Below are 19,791 nucleotides of genomic sequence, written 5' to 3'. Positions count from 1 at the left end.
GAGTTTAAACAGTGTAAGTAGACCTCTATGTAGCTTCGAGAGCAAAAAAAAATGAGCTTTTTAAGTTCCGAAGATCCTGAATAATCTGAACGAAAAAAAAAGAGAGAAAACCGAAAGGAGGATGAGTTTTATCTGCGGTCGTTCGTAATATCCGGATATCTTCCGTGTGGAATAAAGTCCGAGGAGAGAAACCAAAGTGCAATAAAATTGACTTACTTGCTGTTCAACTCTTGAATCTCTGCGCGATATTCTTAAAGGTATCGAGACGCCTCGAGCGCAAATCTCTACGGAAACGTTGCCTTCTCTCTCTCTCTCTCTCCCTCCTTCCTCCCTTCCCATTTTCCGAACGAAATTTTGACGCTGGGATAAATTTGGAACAAGCCGCCTCGCGAACGTGTAATGCGTTTCTGCCTTAGTTTCGTGTCGAGGAAGACGCGAGAATCACGCGTGTTTCGTTTCGGAAGTCATTCGCGAAATTCACGCGACGCTAGAAGGTCCTTCAGGATCGTCCGAGGATCCGTGCGACGTTTAGGAAGCGATCGAGAGAGAAGTAAAATCTCTCTCGACCTTACGTTGCTTAGGATTAAACCACACAGCTGGCTTTAAACACGTGTGCCACTTTAAATAAGTTCGCGTTTTCGTGTGCGCGCGTTTCGTATTCTTATAATTATTATTAGGACATCGCTAATGTGAGCTTTTTCGATTCCTCATTTTTCATTCTCATTTCTATTTCGAGATCGATATTTCTTTCGCGAACGTAACGAGTTTCAATAATTAAAATAATTACGAGCGTTAAAATATTTGCGCGGATATGTGTGTAGCGAAATTATATCGTGCAAATCGACCAATATTTTAATGATGGAAGATTTAATATAAAATTTATATAGATATAAAATAAATGAGATAAAGAATTAAAATATTAATATCATTAATTTAAAAAAGCATTTATTTATTCGAGAAGTTCGATCATTTTGAAAGATTCTCATGCTCCAGTCGCGTTAAATCCAAAGCTTTGATATTATGATGTATTTTTAAAAACAAACAATTTCATATATACGAAATTCTTAACAAATTGTAAAACTCAATATATATATATATATATATATATATATATATATATATAGTAAATTTTTTACATAAATACGATATTAAGTCATATTGTAAAAAAATTCCATAATGATCGAAGGAATAAATTTCGTTCGTCCCTCCGATTCGGCGATTAATTCGCGATCGTGATTCACGCGTAATGAATTTGTCAATAAAGCGAGCAAGCGTTAACGATAACAATGATAACGTGCGTCATTCGATGTGTACGACGCGAACACAAAGGGAAATTCAATATCGATCGATTCACGCCCGTCGATGCGACCGAAGGAAATGGATATACATCGAGGAAAGCGTATTGCATTAAATCGAATTCGTCTCTGCGAGAAGCGGAGCGACTCGAATGAATACGAGAACAGATTGCTCGATCAGCGTCGTTCGTGATTTCGTGGGTGACAAAAGATCGCGTTCTGTCGACAAGGCCGATCTGCCTGTAAAATGCTTCGTTTACAAAAATGCGACGATAATAATTTCTCATTAATAACACACAAAATACGCTGATGAATGGACCGTTTATCGTTTATCGGTGCTTCTCATAATAAGATGCGATAATAGTATAATGTATTTACATAAAGTAATGTAATTGAAAAGATAATAAGCCATTTTTTGATTATTATTTTAATAAATATTTTATTATTATTTTTTATTATTATTTTAATTATTAAACAGAATCTAATATAATTTTGCAATACTCTCTTCCTTCGCTGTTTATTTTCAATGAAACGTTTTTCGCGAAAATTTCAATCTTGGTTTTTTTCGATATACAATGTAAAATCGTCAATGTTTTACAACAACTGGTATGATTTGTGTCTCCAGGCTCTGTGTTGAACCCGTCCGATGTTGTATTTGTAAAATTGTTGTAATGGCGATTATGCGGGACACGAGAGAGCGGCCGATTTTTTCGGCAAACGGATTCAATTTCTATTCCTCTCGATACATAAAATATGTTAGTTGAAAAAAAAAAATTTGTCTGGTGGAAGCCTCGATATTGTGCATATTTATTCTAAAAAATATAGGTACGTGACGAAAGTAATATTTTTTCATTTAATTGTTTGTAACATATCGTCCAATATTGCAGTTGTAACACGTGCGCGGTTATTTATTTATGATATGGCTGTTCGATATTACATTCGCGATCCAGGAATTTCCAGTGAGAGCTGGAAAAATTATTTAAGAGACTTCTCAATATAAAATTCTGTTTACCAGAGGAAGAGAGAAATAGAGAGGGAAATGAAGAGAAATAGAATCGGAAATTCCGATAAATCTACAAATTTTTATTTCCTCGGATTTAATATAAATTAGATAAATATTTTTCTTTACGATTATTTTTCAAGTACATAGATCAGGCTAGTCCAAGTTTATTGGTGATATAAATATTTTTCAAAAATTTCCGATTTTTTTTAAAAAAAAATCTTAAATCAAAATATATGCAATGGATCTCCGACAGATCTAATGTCAACAAATTCGTCACGCGGGATCAGAGGGAATCTAATTATCGAGCAATCGAAGCTGCAATCGACAAGGGTGACGCGCTCGCTATGTAAATGGGGAGCCTAATGAGAAGATACCCCCCCGCGATATTCTAAAGGGGGCGAGTAGAGAGAAAATGCCGCGCTCGCGAACGGAGATGTTCGATCCGATGGTGGAGGTGGAGAAACCGTCGCGGTGCATCAGATTTCTACGATTGTTGTGGAAATTCTGCAGATGCGTCTTCTCCCACGTGACACTCATCTCCTTGGTGGTTGCTTATTGTCTGATCGGCGCGTATGCCTTCGAGGCACTGGAGGCGAATCACGAGAAGGAGGTAAATTGCGAGACGCCATTAGCGAATTTGTGGTATTCCCTTTCAGTAACATATTCGGTCTAATTTCGAGAGAGAGAGAGAGAGAGAAACGTAAAATGAAGAGGTTGACATATTGATTAGTTATTTATTAAATTCGAATTTTTTTCGTAATTCAAAAAAATGAAGAAATCAATTATATATCTCAATGTTAAGTATATCTGTGATAATTTTTTAAAGATATTTTTCTGTTGCGAGAAAATATAGTCCCCTGTGATTTCTAACAAAAAGAATAAAATATTTTAATTTTTTTTAATTTGTCAAATTTATTTTTAAATCATTTTATTTTTAAATTCGATGAGTATACGATAATATTTTAAAGGTATTTTTCTGTTGCGAAAGGATATAGTCTCGTGTTATTTCTAACAACAGATAAAATATTTTTATTTTTTTTAAACCTGTCATGAATTTATTTTTATATCATACATTTGTTTTTAAATCCGATGAGTATACATCTGCGATATTTTTTTAAAAGATATATCTCGTGTGATTTTTAACGACAATAGATATTCTTACTTGTAAATTTATTCTTATATCCGTAATATATCAGAACGAAATTATTAGGAGAAATTTTATCTATATATTTTATAATTATAATTATTTTATTCATCGTGGTTTTGCGCTATATTTCTCCAGAGTACTTTTTAACTTATTATTTCTTATTTTCTCACACACGTTAATTCGCATTATACTAGTTTTTACCACTATCTGGATTAGTAATTCAGTGGACGGAATATAATAAATGAATTTCACGTCACGTAATTCCGCCGCGGATCGAGAGTAAGTTCGCCGGGACAGAAATTAATTCGACACCGGGGGAGAGGAAAAAGGGTACTGCAGACAAATAGTCTCCCCCAGCATCGAATATTCCGCGCTCGTGTCAATGAATTATTGACTGGCGTCGTCGCGACGCCGGGAATAAAGTGCGTCCCCCGTTCTTCACGACTCGCCCCTTTCCTCTTCGCAGGTGAAGAAGAGCATCAAGAGCATACGTGGAAACGTTTCGGAGAAGTTATGGGAAATCACGAAGGATTTCGACGTGTTGATTCGCGAGAATTGGACGGAGCAGGCGTTGAACGAGCTCGAGGTAACAGGTTTTCCCTCCTCCCCCTCTTCCTCCCCCTCTTTATCGAATGATTTAGATATGAATTTTTAGCTTCCACTCGCGAAATATTATTTCTTCTATATCGAATGCGATTTATCTCTCGGAAGATTGTTTGTTCGCGAATAACGCGCCGTTTTTGTCCGTAGGGATTCGAGAAGAGCCTCCTGCAGAAGATGAAGGAAGGGTGGGACGGCAGTGAGGAAGAGAATAATATACAATGGACCTTCGCAGGCGCTCTGTTCTATTCCATCATCGTAATCACGACAATCGGTGAGTCGATGCATAATTTTTCACCTTTCCATCAATGTATAAATATCTGTTCATTGACAGAAGGGTTAACGAAGATATACATATATTAAAGTAATTTATTTCTCAAAAAATAGAAATCCTGTTATTCTCACTTATTACCTACATATATATACTAAAGAGAATCTATTATAAAATATTTCCAAAGAATATAACAATGCACATTTTATTAATTCGGAAGCGGCGCCTTATTAATGTCTGCACACAAATTCACGATAAATTACGAGTATAATTATATTTAAATTAATTATAGACGCGAAAGATTCGCTGTACATCTTTATCCAATTATACGCGATCGCTCGATAGAGAGGAAGGAAAACCTACATATCTCTCTGTCATATCTTTGGCATCCCCCTATTTCGGGAGCGAAGAGAACGCGAAATCGAAAATATTATTTATACACGCATTATTGCGTAAATAATCACCGCTTCTTGATCTCCTCGTCCGTCTTCAGCTTCTGCTCGTTCGCCTCCTGCGTCTGATTTTTGCCCAACGACCGCCCGTAGATCGCATAATCGTCGGGTTCCCCGTCGTAGCCGTATGGCCGTAACGGCTCGAACTCATTACGGTGACCGTAAGCGCCGCCGTAGGGTCCAGGATAATAGTCACCGGAAGACGGATGCTGGTAGCCGCCGCCGTACGGTCTTCGATTGCCGTAATAATTCGACGTCGGCGCGAAACCGCTCGGTCCGTACTTATGCGGCGTACCCTAGGAATTAATTATTACTTAGCGGACAATTATGAGGAAAGAGAGAGAGGAGAGAGACTGTGTTGCCAGGAGAATTCCCAATTACGCGCAAATAGAGTCCAATTGAGAATCCTCCATAAAGCGATCATAAATTGTACGAATGAATTGTAATTTTTTTTTTAGTACGACGAATACTTTTTTCTTTTTTAAATTATTCAAAAAGATCGATTTCAAAGAATAATCAAAATTGAAATATATGCAGGATGGGGCATTTTACTTTGCAACCTAAATTATCTTTGTTGCAATATATATATGTATATATATTATATATAAAAATATTCAAAAATGTTTTAATAAAAATTTTACAATTTCAGGAGAGAAAATATGATGCATATAATAGAGATTTATCTCTTTTATGCGTTTCACAATACTTAAATATTATCTCTATTTTTAATTGGAATTTTTTAATTTGATTCTTTTCATTAATCGATAAAAATACTAAGATTATGAAAAAAACAATAATTATTTCTATTTTTATGTGAGGTTTGTTAAAATCTTGTAAAGTCTACTAAAACATTTGCTAAATTCTTTACAGAATAATTAGTAGAATTATTTATCTTTTCTTAAATACAATTATGTATTATTTTATATATCAGCTGACTATTATTTATGTAAAAATCTTAATATCTCTTAAATCATAAAATACCCCATCTTGCACATGTGTTAAATAAATCGAAAAATATTTTTTGTATGTAAACATTTAAATGGATTTAGATTTTCTTTTCGTTTACGGGATAATATGGATAATGCTGTTCTCCCAATAGTCCTGGGAATCTTTTGCTGTTGAAGCAACAGTACTTTTTGTTCCTGGAGCAGTAACCCTGAAACGAGATAGCAAGAACAAGATTTGGTTAACACTGTTTCTCTTTAGCCACTCGAGTCTGTTCGATCGAACTCACGAATTTCAAGCCGGGCGACGGACAATTGAAGCTGTATCTGCACTTGCAGGTGTCGAACTCGCGATAACGGGGATCACCTCTGATCCAGGGCGGCACCGAATCTTGGATACCGTCGGGTCCGTACGGGTCATAACGCGGCGGTCTGAAACATCAAGCTGGCATCAGCTGGCATCAGCTATTCTCTGTCCAAAGGGCAAATCAATGTTTCGATGCAGCACACATTTTCGGAAGAATATGTATCTCGCAATTAGGATCGAGGAGGGTTCATAAGTTCCGTGATGGATGAAACGCGCGAAATTATCCACAATGCACAGTTAATGAAAAAAAAAAAACCCAACCCAAAGAACTGGTTTCCCCCTTTTTGGGAACGAGCCGTCTCTCGTGAAATATCGTTACGGCCGGACCTCGCTTCGCACGCAATTAAATGCGCGGGATATCTATAAATTAAGCTCACGATCCCCTTTGCCGTGCGTGGAAACGAGCCCGACACCTATATATTTTAATCGGATCATTGAAAATTTAATATAGAAAGCAGCTGGAGGAGAGATAGGGGAGGGACGCATCCGTATACAGATCGGGGTGGAAAATCCTACTTTTCCGAGATTATTGAATATCTGTTTGCAAAAAGTGCGATTTAGCATGAACCCTCTCGCGATGGAGGTATCGCGGACTCGCGAATCACGCCGGATTTTTCAACTCGTCTCGATATTTTCGAAAAGCCGATTATAATCGAACTAATTAATGATCGCGCGGAATAAACGCGAAATATTCGGATAGGCGAAACGGGAAGAGTCGGGAGAGAGAAATCACGGGAACAAATACCTGCCAATTATTCCGGTTGGTCCACCGGGGCCCACGAGGACGCCATTGTTACCTTGATATCCCGGTACGAGGGGTCCGCCGTTGGGACCATAAGGCCCCTGGTTTTGAGGTCGTAAGCCTGAATGAACGCCATTGTTATCGAAACCTTCCAGAGGCTCGTACACTTGATATCTGAAAGTTATTTGCCTAAGTAGCAGGTCTATGCAAGAATTTTTCTCTCTTCTCTTCGATGTATTACGAAAATATTTTATTTCTTTTTTGGAATTGTCGTAATTGTGTGATTATGGCAATTAAAAATTTGTACAATTTTGCACGATAATATATATACGTTAATGTTCAATTTCATATATATATTATAATACATATATATATATATTATATTATTATATTATTATTTATATATATATATATATATATATATATATATATATATATATTATAATATATAGATAATTATATGTAATATATTAAAATTTTATATACATATACTAAAGGATAGTTATATGTAATTATATCTATATATAATATTCAACAGAAACAAATCTCTCACATCACACTGTATAAATATAATTACAATAAAATGGAAAATAATTACGACATAATTATAATGAAAGAAATAAAAGAAGAAAAAATAAAAATTGTATTACTCCGCGAAATAAATATAAATAATTACAACGAAACACAAATTAAACAAAGAATGTAAAAAAAATCGATACGCGTGATTAATTTTTGACAAGTCGATAGCGCACCTGGCGTCGGCGGATCTGCTTGTCAGCTTCTGTTTATCGTCGCGCCAGGTCCAGGATTCGTCGTCCTCGGCGATTACCGTCGCGATCGCAACGAGAAAAATCAGAAGAGACACTCGCATCTTTATTATCCGGCAGAATCGGAGAGGAATATAATAACGTACGTTTAGCATCTCAATGTGCGCGCGTTACTCGCATAAGATTCCTGGCAGACTAAACGAGAGTGAAAGTATACCGCGCCTTTATATATGCATCGTCGCGTAGCAAGGTGAACGCACCGCTACATTTCGAGGTCTTTTAAACGATAATCATCTGTGCAATCGATCTGCGACGATATACCATCTTGGTTTTCACGCGATTCGGGAAAACCCAGTGTTGCACCTTGCAATATTACGTATTTTAGGACGCATAATTTTTATGGAAATTATTGATATATAATTCTGAGCATTTTAATTTGCTATGTGTGTGGAAAAACATTTAACGGAAAATATAAATTACATTATATTCCGTACAAATATAATTAAAATGAGAAAATATATAAAAACTACGAAAAAATAGAAAGAATACAAATTATAATAAAACAGATGATATAAATTATATTATATTCCGTATAAATATAATTACAGTATATAACAAGTGAGATATATAGAGAGTTATGATAAAATAAAAACAAAAGAAATACACGCAGACACATTGATTACAATGCGTTATAAATATCGGCAATATTTTATTGTTGATATTCGAGATTCATATAATGCGCTTTTTTAGTTGTTTTACGCTTGTTTTACGATTTATTTATTTTAATCTTTCACGATTTTCTAATTAAGCAAATTTATCAAGAAAATATGTTTTAACTGTTTTTGTTATTTATTTATATTTTTCAAACATATATTTTTAGCTTTTTTACTTAACTCTCAGCAGTCGTAGTTTTTTTAACGAGTTGCGTTAGATGTGTATGTTAAAAGAGAAGGCGACATTTCGTCTCTAAAATACCTTTACTTCCATTCCCTTTTTCCGTTAAGACATATTTGCTTGATTTTTATTCATATCACGCAACAGTAGGAGCATCGCTCTGGCAGTGTCCTAATTTAAAAAGAATTAAATAACTCAAAGAAACTTTTAACTCCTTTCGTAAAATAACAGCAAACAAAATTCTCACGGCTTCCTGATTCCAATGCTAATTGGAATCATCAACACGTACATTTATTTGCATAAATATGTTTCATAAATATTTTATTTTTCGCGTTTAAATATATAATTTAAATATTTAACTTAAAAATAATTTAAGCGTGGAATAAAATAAAGTATAGGATATTAAAAATATTCAACAATTTGAAATGTGTATATAGAATAAAAAAAAAAAAAAATTAAATTATATTATCCGTACTCGTGAAAGATGAAATATAATTTAAATATAATTTAAATATTTAATTTTAATATAATTTAAGGGTGAAATAAAATAAAGTATACGATATTAAAAATATTTAACGATTTGAAATGTGTATAGAATAAAAAAAAATAAATAAAATTTCGTTAAATTATCCGAACTCTCGTGAAAGAGACGAAATAGCTAGAAATTTAGAGGCGACAGAGCGCGTTAATTCTCTCAGATCATTTGCAGAATGCACGCGTGCATTTCCAGGATTTGCGCCAGAGAATCTGCCGCTGTTATAATTACGGCGCACGAAATGAATATTGGACAGCATTTGCTCGTTTACATTGCGCGTGCGGGATTACATGGCGCGATTTACAAGCGTATGCGTAACGTTATTATGCGTATATATACGGGCGTGGATGGATTCGGTCGGATATTTTTGAGGTCGAGTTCCGCTCCTTCGAGCGAGACACCCGTCCTTCGAAAACCCGGTTCCTCGACGACCAGGGGGCAAGGGAAAGGGAAGGAAGCCTCCTTCTCTCTTCGGAGCAAAATCAAGACACATGGCGTAACGTTAATTCCCGCGTGCTCGACGTCGAAATTACCTTCCGTTAGGGAGATTTTCGCAGCCTTCACTCTTGAAAAATACATCCTCTTCATCGTGAGCTACATTTGCCCGCCAATCTTCTTACACGCGGCGGATCCTACGTCATACGTCATCATACGCACGTGCGCAGAGACCGCATCTGAAAGATATCGATTGCCTTAGAATCGCGTTATTCTCCGCTTTTTTTAATTTCTTTTAAGAAAAGAAAACATTTAGTCGCTCTTTCTATTTCATTCGTCGTTTGATTTATAAAATAATAAAATGGATCAGGCCCGTTCGACGAATGATGGATGACGGAGGAGCGGCGGAGAAATTTTTGATAAACCCCTGAAAATATCATGACTTCCTTTCCGGCTCTAGCAAAGTGCCGCAGTGAATGCAGATGCGCATGCATCCGTCTGCATTTTTTAACGAACGGAACAAACGTGTGTCGCGGACGAATGCGCTTTTTTTTTTGTATTCCGCGCGCTTGCTTGGAAATTTATTTCTCAATGACGCATCTTTTCATTGTGAGATTAAACGAGAGATTAAACAAGAAGTTTAAGCGCGCAACGAATTTTTTTTTCTATTTTTTCCTAGCGAATGAAACTGCATTCTCGCGTAAGCGGTTGTTTCGCGAATGTAAAATGAATTATCGCGAAATGATATTTTTTAGGAGGAATTTGATGAACAATTTTCAATTCGATCAAGCGGTTATCTCTCCTCTCTCTTTCCGGGTGATTGCGCTAGAATAGACGTCAAATCTCTCAGTCGGAAGATCATCATTATAATGTTGCAGCACATGCGACATGGATATCCAATTATGATGCTCCCAGACATGTAAATTACAAAAATTGCTGTAAATAATTTGCTTTGCGAACAGATTAAATTCAATCTCGAGAACAAAGCAATACAAGGATATTAAAAAATAAGAGGAAAATATATCAGTGATATAATATACAGTAAAAATTAATTATTTCGAGTTTTCACATAAATAAAAATTAAAAGGGAGAGATATATAGTTTTACACAAAATTAATATTTAAAAAGTTTTAAAGTTATAGAAGAAGAGAGAAAAATATAATAACAAGAGCAGATATGAAAACATTTCTTATATTATTTTCAAATGGGAAGATATAGAAATAATATATGTATATATATATATATATATATATATATATATATATAAATAACTTTCTGAAATTTTCCAAAACTTTGAGCTCAGATTTATCACAGCACGTAGAAAAAAAAAAGAAAACAAAATTGCACTGCAATTTATTTAAATAATAAGAATATTGAAAAGAAAAATAAGACTTGCCAAGAGCAATTTTTCAGCTACCAACATCGCTTTTTTCTCCTTTTATTTCGAGACTTTCTTAAAGTGAGCGCCAACAAAATTGAATCAAACATCGTAATCCTTTTGGCACGAACTGATGAAATCGGATCTTCTGCCACTTTGAAACTTGTCGCGGGGATCCGCGAGAATTCATTTCGCGAATCGACGAAAGAAGAAACTTGCCATCGTCGCGCTTTTCTACTAATTTCCTGACACGTGACCTTTTTCAAGCAATTTCCCGCCGCAGTAAATACGATAAAAGGAGGGCGGCGAACACTTTGTGACGGTTCGTCGACTTTTTGTTTCCGCTATTGTTTTATACGTAACAATCTCGCTATTAAAAATAAACTCAGCGAGCGGACTTAATCATAATTGTCTCACTTTATATTTTTACAAATGTAGAACTTATCTTTACGCGTATTTAATCGTATATTATTTTCCAGTGATCTGTGATTTCATCTTTCATATTATTTTATTGAAAATTTTCATGATCATACGGTAGATATAGCTTTACTTTTATCGAAGAAAAATAATAAAAATAATGTTTTATATTTAATATTTTAATGTGTAATTGAAAAAAAATACAAAGAAATAAAAATTGCATCAAAGCCAGTTAAAATTTTAATGGCGATACATCATTTATAATGTTTATCTTAACGAAGGAAATTTTTAATCATCGATATTAAATAGCTCGGCGATGAAGCCTTTAATGAAAATTCTGTTACGATAAAGTCTACATAAAATTAATTACAGAATAAAGTTTTATTGTAATTTATTCTTGAAGCTCAATTTCTGTTTAGTTTTTTCGCGGCTCAGATTTTCCGAACCAAGTTCTCAGTTTTCACAAATTAAAATGTGGAGCACACAATATTCTTTAATATCTTTATTTAATTCAATAAAACTAATACATGGACTTTATATATATGACGACGACGTGTCTATTTCGAAGAGTCGACTCGAAACAGAAAATCGACTTTCTCGCAATCGCGGGGTCACTTCCGGCTTGTAATTGCGTAAAAAATTAGCTCCAGCGATTTCAGACGTCGCTCGTCGATAAGGAATCGAGAAATCATCGAAATACCTCTCAACTGATCCGGCTGTTGCCGCGATCGAACCCGCTTATCCTTGGACGAAAATTCATTTCTTCGACAGGCGCTCGCGATTGCGCGACTTTCTCTCTCCTTCTCACCCTATATTTTCTCCCTTTTCAAATAATTTCCTGCCATCGACTGCGCGACCTACTTCTCATCTCTCTCCTGCCTCGCTCTTTTTCTTTCTTCCTCCACTTCTATTCCTCGTCAGAATAAAAGCGTTACACCATTCAGTGAAGAGAGAGAGAGAGAGAGGGGGGGGGGGGTAAACAAAGAGAAATGAAAAATAAAGGCGAGATCTCGCAACGCGAATGGATCGCGCGATGCCTTTTCGACATCTCGGTATCCTCGGGAAATTCATGTATGTATTCGCTATGAGGAAACAGGGTTTTTGCCTCGCCCGTCCCTCTTTCTTCCCTCGCTTCACCATTCTGGACTACATACGGTTGCATAATACATTGATGCTGCGCTGCGCCGGAAATTTATACCGTATATATATATGTGTGTGCAGGAGAGATCCTTCTTCTCTCTGCCAGAGTTTCGGGAGATGAGTGGAAACGTCTGTCATAAACACCGGGCGGCGAGAGAAAATTGCGCGAGTAACGATATCCAAAATGCTTATCGTAATCACGTATTTTATATAGAAAGGAACACGAAGACACAAAGATCGACGTTCCAAATTGTTGTCGTTTTGTCGTAATAAATGGCCTCTCTTCTTCGGGGCAAATTTATGAAATTGAAGATCATCCTTCTTACGTTTTTCGAATCCGCCTCTCGGATAAATCCGCTCTTTCTTTCGATAGAGGACTTGTTGTGGGGATGCATATTTTGACTAAATTTCTTTCGCGAGAACAGACATCCTCCTCCAACGGGGGGAACATTTGTGACGTAGAAAGGAAGATCGAATTGAATTTATACCGTTACATTCTGTAAATGTACACGTTCTTCGGATATCGAGGAAGCAAATTCGAAGCTCTGTTTTATGAAAAAAAAATATTTGGCCAACCGCAATCGCGCGAATAACAGTTTCGAGATTTGCGCCAGCTGAAACAGCGTTCGCGAATAATTCGAGATCGAGAAAAACGCGGATGTAACAACAGTTTCTTTACTTTAAAATAATTACCTAAAAGCAATTTACTATCATAAATTATTCCCTCAACTTGTTACATTAGTTTACGTAAGAAAACCGTGTTTTTTTTACATATAGCAAAAAATATGAAATATTTTTTACACTATACTCATTTCCCTGACGCTTTAATATTATATCAGTTTATTATATAAAATTATTTTATATATCTTTTTTTCACAAAATTCTCTCTTTCCGATTTTTCGAGATATTACCCGAAATATTTCACATTTTTATATTATTATTCTCGAAAAATCACGCGCATGCAATTCTCTTCAAATATTCCATTCTTGTGTTAATGATGGAAGAATGTGAATTGTTTCTGATGTTTCGGGAAACAGAGCTACGAAAGAGAGAAAGGTGATATATGATGGAGGACGCATAATAACGTCGTCAAATAACGGAAATGTTATGTAACAGCGGAATAGTCCCGCATATTATCAAATAAAGAATCCCGGCGACCTTGACCCAGACTCGTAGACGAAATTACGAGACTACGCCAGGCCTTGAAGAGGTCTCGAAGAGGCTTCAGAAGGTCGAGACGAGCGTTAAAAGATTTGAACGACCTCGATTTTTTCCAATTCGAGGCTTTAAAGTGATTTACAGCAATCGAATTTCGATCATTTAATTCAATAGCGAAGCGATTCGTGGGGCGATATCGATTATTTTACACAAAACTACATTTTACTGTGGCCTTTATCGAGCGAATCTCTCGTCGCGCAATAATTTTTTATTTTTTTTCGATGAAAGCGAAAAAAACGTCTCTCCATTTTTTTCGTTTTGTATTCCAGGATACGGCCACATCGCGCCAAAAACGAAGAATGGAAAAGTGGTGACTATTTTTTACGCCATTCTCGGCATTCCTCTCATGTTGCTCTGCCTGTCGAATATCGGAGACGTAATGGCGTCCAGTTTTAGGTAATAATAACAGAGAATGTTTTCGCATCTAACTATAGGTCACATATCGGGGGAAAATGGAAAACTTGCAAAAATTTGTATTTTATCGTGTCATATCGCGCACACACGCGGAATGACGTTTAATTGTTTCCATCGCTGCTGAAAAATAATTTCCTTTTATTTTTTATATTTGTGATATGTATTTTTTTTTTTAGGTTTCTATATTGGAAAGTGTGTTGCTACGTGTGCACAAAACCGCCGAAAAAACGACGAGGGCGTAACACCTTTGTCAGATCGTACTCCGTTCGTCAACCAGGGTAATATTTCACACATGTACAAAAAAAAAAAAAATTAAAAATGAGACTTTTATTACAATGAAAAATATCGCGAAGAAGGACACAAATGTACAGGAAATTTTTAAACTACATAAAAATATACTACTTTGATATGTCAGATAAGATTGACATGTTTGCCGGTCGATGATCCATTATAATTACGTCATACGGAACCGTCATTCCCTAAACACACATCTTTGGATTCTTGAATCAAGAAATTGAATGAAACAGACCTTAGAAGAATTTGACATAATCTATTGCGCGATTGTATATGGATGTTATATTTATTTTATAAGGCGATACGGATCGAGCAAAGGCCCGTTTCGCCGATCCATCAGAGTGAGTCAACGATCAGCTGACTCGGCCTTGGGGCTTTCCGAGAGTATGACGAAGTCTTCGTATTCCGACACCGATTGCAGGTAAGATTATTCTCGGATTTATAATTCAATCTCTCCATTAATCGAGAAATCAATCGAGAAACTTTATTTAATTAATTGTTTAATTAAATCGCACGATTTTTATATAGCCAAGAATATAATTTAATACCGATAAAATAAATATCTTTTGAAATTTTTATTTTTAGATTCCCATTCTCTCTCTCTCTCTTTCTTTTTAATATATTATAAATAAAAGAAATAATTTACTTTGAAATTTGAGAGAGAGGAAGCGTAAAGTATTTGTGAGAAAACTTATTTTTATACAAATAATTCTATTTTCATAATAATAAATAAATAGTCAACGAGCAGTTCTTTGTAACTTCTCTGATCGTATTAGATGCTATCGATCTAAGTCTCTATTATTATCTGTTATTTAGTACAATAAAATAATAATCTTTTTGAGATTAATAGACTAATGTATCAATATTAAATGATATATTAAATAATAAATGATTTAAAAAAATATAAATAAACTGTAGATATATTCAACGACGATTCGAAGGACCTGAGTCGAAAGTGTCAAACACTTACGCTTCCACGAATCATCCGATGGAAGCTAAAGCCGCGACTATATCGCGTTATTCGGATATTCCCGTGGCCACTCCAAAAAGTGTAAGAGGTACTCTCTCTTAACGAATATACCAATTACTTATTTTATTATTCCCAATTAATCGCATATAGGCTTTAAATTGATTATAAAATTAACAGATAAAAAGTTAAAAGATATCAGTATTGATACTTTGTTTTATATTTGTTTGTCGTCTATTAGCGCAAACAATATTGTGTCACCTCTGAATCCATTTCACAAATAGATAATTGTTGTCGGGGGTATCCAAAATATGTATAAAAGTGCTAATGGATTGTGTGAATAATTAATATATGAATTATTATTAATATATAAATTATAATTATATATTAATAATATATATATTGTAATTATATACTAATTATATATATAATTATATTTTTTATAATTATATATATTATATATATATATATATATATTTTTTTTTTAATATGGTAAAGATGTGGATTACAATTTACCTTGTAATTGATTAATATGATAAAAAGTTAGTAAACGATATGTTGTACGCACGTTATACGTACAGGATTGTCACATGCGAGAGACAAAAACGCTCCCGTCAACGTGTCGGTTTTCTTCCTCCTTTTTACTCTTCCGTATAAAATATTCGCTCGATATTAATTAATTAATTCATGCGCATCGACCGCGCTGCTTCGCGCTCGTTATCGACTCATCGATTAATTAAACTGTCGGACGATTTGCTTGTTATACTTTCATTATCGCGTACAGCCAGCCCCAGGATGACGACGCAATCGTTGGACAGAAAATTGCTAATGAGTCCGAACGAAGCTGACCGCTCGCCGGTTTTGTGCAACAAATACGCGTTGGACGATCTGGAGGACGAGATGCTGAGATGGCAGTCTTCGCCTCAAACTAGAGGCAAGTATCGGCGAACGTTGCCGTCCAATTTATATGAGTGATTTTATTTTTGCATAAATGCAAAACGACGGTTCTTTGTAACTTTTCTGATCGTATTATGTCGTACTATTTAATTATCTATTATTTAGCATAAAAAATTGTTAAAAAATCTTTTAGAGATAATTAGTAGATATTAAATTTGGCAATATTGAATAATATAATTTAATAAATAATATATTTTTAATAATATAATTTAATAGTAAATAATATTGTGTAGACACTACTTAATTTCCTTCTGTCAATTTTTCATCTTTTCATGTCCGGATATCTAGATATCAATTGCGTGTTTTTGACACATTATATTGTGACAATTTCTTTATAGCAGCTGCTAGATCGAACATTACTTTCTTTTAGGAGGTTTCCGAATACAAAGGCCCTTTGTATTTTATTTCGGGCGGAGAAAAGTTTCAACACACTTTTAACATTTAAAGTTGCTTTGGGCACTCGGTTACCCTCATTGACAGAAAGGTATAAAGGCGCTCGAAGAAATTAAACAAAACCGACGTTATTACAGTCGAGAATTCAGAGAGGCCGCGGAGCAACGGAACGACCGAGGAGCCGGATACCGCCGAAAAGCAAACTTCCTTCAATCCCAGATCCCTGCCGAGGAGATGTCTCTCCGTGGAAGGCGCTACGACGAATAATCACGGGACGAGTTTGACGTCGGGGCTGCGACCGCCTTCGGTCTATTTGGAAATGGAACATATGAGAAGATCTCAATCCGTCAAGGGTAGTAATAGACGCAGCAGGAGCAATTATTCCGTCGGTGAGTGACTTAGATGATGAGAGCCGGTCGACTGAATCGCAATATAAATTGTTAGACGATTGTCCAGCTATCCTAGTATCACTTCCAATATTCCCAAGTCATTCCCAAATTGCTTCGGTCAATTAGGCCAGATGGCAAATCGATCGATATGATAATACGCGATCATAATACTTGCTGATCATAATAAGTAATCATCCCCAGCGCGCTCTTATAAACGGGGACCACCGTCGCCGAGGATTATGTCGCCGATGGGATTTGCCGTGCATCGACAGGTTTATACTGACGATATCGATTTTGACTACGAGTACTATGTCGCGGATGATCAGGAGAGACAGCCGACCAAGCCTGTGCCCATCTGGTTGTGCGTCTTTCTGGTTGTCAGTTACATATTCGGCGGTGCTTACCTCTTCAGCGAGTGGGAAAAATGGCCGTTCCTCGACTCGGCTTACTTCTGCTTCATCACGTTGACCACCATCGGTTCGTTCTCCTTTTCCATTTCTTTCTTTTTCTTAAAAAAATATATAATATTTCTTCGCAATACTTGTTCTATTCAACAACACATAAATGTCCAGATAAATTTATTTCTCTTTGATTTTCGTCTGGAAATTGGAGCGTCTCAACCGCTTATTAATTTTTAATTTAATTCTACAAGCTGAGAGTCTGATTTTATTAAAATTCCAATAAAATAATAATCTTTTTTATATAATAATTCATAAGATAATAAATAATAAAATGATCGGTCAGATAATTATTTAGATATCTGTTATCAATATAAGATTCAATTAAATATCAGCTATTTAAGACGATTGAATAGATCGCTCTTTATAAAGCGCCCCAAGAAATAATGCAATGCTTCTTGAAAAAAGATATATCTATGATATTTTCGCTTACACATTCATTTCTCTCCATATTGATCTCATGCCCTTAATCTCGAAGATTCGAATCTCAAGACCCCGCGTGTGTAACATTTCCTATCTCTTCTTCTTTCAGGCTTCGGCGACTTTGTGCCAGCGTACAAGCTGGATGCACAGAAGGGCATCGCCCTATGTTCTCTCTACCTGCTATTTGGAATTGCCTTGCTCGCAATGAGCTTTAATCTAGTGCAGGAGGAGGTCATCAACAACGTGAAGAGCGTCGCGAAGAGGCTGGGTATCATCAAAGAAACCGACGACGAGGCGGAGGCCGAGGACTACGACGAATACGACGCGGAATACGATGATGAGGTCTATGAAAACGATCCCAAGCTGTGACTCTCACTCGCACGGTTTTCCAAGCTTACCAATACGACGAGATCGGGGACGTGCGACGTCATTCATCCCATAGATCCGTCACGAGATCCGAGGGATCTCTCTCTTTTTCTTTCCCTCTCGATTCACATGCAGGATCGACAAACAAGTCAGCTTCGCGACAGATGAGTAGTCCACGTGAGCAGATTCCCATGGATCGAATAATCTGTTTTCTTTTTTTCCACAAGTTGTTTAAAAAAAAATTATTTCAAGCAGGTTAAATTGAAATATGTGAGTACGCTGATTTAAATTTTGCCGACTTGTCGATTAAAATCATTAGATGAACGACGTGACAACAAAATTAACGGTTATTGTGAACTGAAATTAAAGTATGGGGAATATTTATTAAACGATCATAATATCGTAAAACCATCGAAAAACGATACATGTTAATTTTATCACTGGAGATTCGATGCATCAAGTTCGATTTCTCGAAAGATCTCAATAATAATTATTTTTTTTACAGATGTGCAAATTATGGATATATTGCAAGAGAATTTTAATTCCTTAGAGTTATAAAGAATTTCTGGCCTTTTCAGGTTTTATGTCGCAAATTTTGATACTATTAAGATACAATTATACTATTAATTGTACCAATGGAACAATGGCAGGGGAGAAACCACGTCTTGCGAACGTCGCGAGGAAAATACTGCTATTGTATATATATATATATATATATATATATATATATATATATATATATACACACAAATCTGAGAATTAGTTTCTACAAAATGAATAGGAGAACAATTGTGGAATGCAATTAAATTTGCATATACATTACACAGTGGTAGCTTTAATGTCAAATATTTGCATTTTGAATATTTTCCTTTAAAATTTCATTATACTCTCCTTCGCAGTGAGATATTGCTATTAAATATAATTGTAAGTATTACCTATATTAATATATTATATTATATAATAGTTTATTATAATATTTATTATTACATATATATTATAATTATTTACTAGATATATATACATATATATATGTTTTTGTAAAATCCTTTCTCTATTTCTTTTTCTCTTTTTCTTTTTCTCTTATATGCTTTTATCTTATCATATTCTCTACTCAACTTAACATGTTTCTTTTTTTTTCATTCCATCCTAAATTCTAAAAAAAAATCATGGAAACGTTTATTCATTTAACGATAATTTGCGAAAATTTAATTTTACTTTTATATATATTTAAATTTTATTTAAGGAAAAAATAATAAACGCGCGACACACAAGAGAATACTTATAACCGAGCGCGACATTTATATTTATTTCTCAAAGAGCGGCCACGCGCGCTGAGAGGTAAAAAAATCCGAAAACGCTCGCGTTTCCAAGAGACATTTTCCGGCAGTTCCCTTAAATTTTCTTCAAGCGTACGCGAGAGTACGCGATTATCTCCTAGCGGCAGAGAGCGACATTTTCGCGCGGCTTACTACTTTTCCGCGCGCGCAAAAGATTGTCCTTACAATATTTTCCCGGACGCACACTT

The 19,791-nt window shown here is 35.3% G+C and overlaps 2 protein-coding genes across 7 annotated transcripts; one reads left to right on the top strand and one right to left on the bottom strand.

The window, feature by feature from the left end:
- On the top strand, positions 1–19,290 carry Galene (potassium two pore domain channel subfamily K member galene). Of its 6 annotated transcripts, none has more exons than XM_083043351.1 (12): positions 1–550; positions 2,552–2,908; positions 3,912–4,031; positions 4,196–4,319; positions 13,875–14,001; positions 14,196–14,297; positions 14,612–14,734; positions 15,232–15,371; positions 16,065–16,214; positions 16,768–17,019; positions 17,221–17,496; positions 18,010–19,290. In XM_083043351.1, exons 2-12 carry the CDS (start codon positions 2,711–2,713, stop codon positions 18,267–18,269), a joined length of 1,872 nt encoding a protein of 623 aa, XP_082899477.1. In that variant the 5' UTR covers positions 1–550; positions 2,552–2,710; the 3' UTR covers positions 18,270–19,290. The 6 variants fall into 6 exon arrangements, with proteins under 6 accessions (XP_082899477.1, XP_082899475.1, XP_082899476.1 ...); XM_083043349.1 differs by having other exon boundaries at positions 1,921–2,908; XM_083043350.1 differs by having other exon boundaries at positions 1–610.
- On the bottom strand, positions 4,492–7,772 carry LOC145939147 (uncharacterized). The gene is made up of 5 exons (XM_083043356.1): positions 7,574–7,772; positions 6,825–6,995; positions 6,003–6,144; positions 5,835–5,924; positions 4,492–5,064 (listed from the first exon to the last, which is right to left on the bottom strand). The coding sequence occupies exons 1-5, from the start codon at positions 7,741–7,743 to the stop codon at positions 4,777–4,779; spliced, it is 861 nt and encodes a 286-aa protein (XP_082899482.1). The 5' UTR covers positions 7,744–7,772; the 3' UTR covers positions 4,492–4,776.
- Positions 19,291–19,791: the final 501 nt, after the last annotated feature.

Source organism: Prenolepis imparis, unplaced genomic scaffold (assembly GCF_030444845.1).
Source record: "Prenolepis imparis isolate NDT839.2.m4 unplaced genomic scaffold, iyPreImpa1.0 SCAF_7, whole genome shotgun sequence".
NCBI classification, from domain to species: Eukaryota; Metazoa; Arthropoda; class Insecta; order Hymenoptera; family Formicidae; genus Prenolepis; species Prenolepis imparis.
The sequence above is the reverse complement of the archived record's forward strand: the minus strand, read 5'-3'. Positions and strand labels throughout refer to the sequence as shown.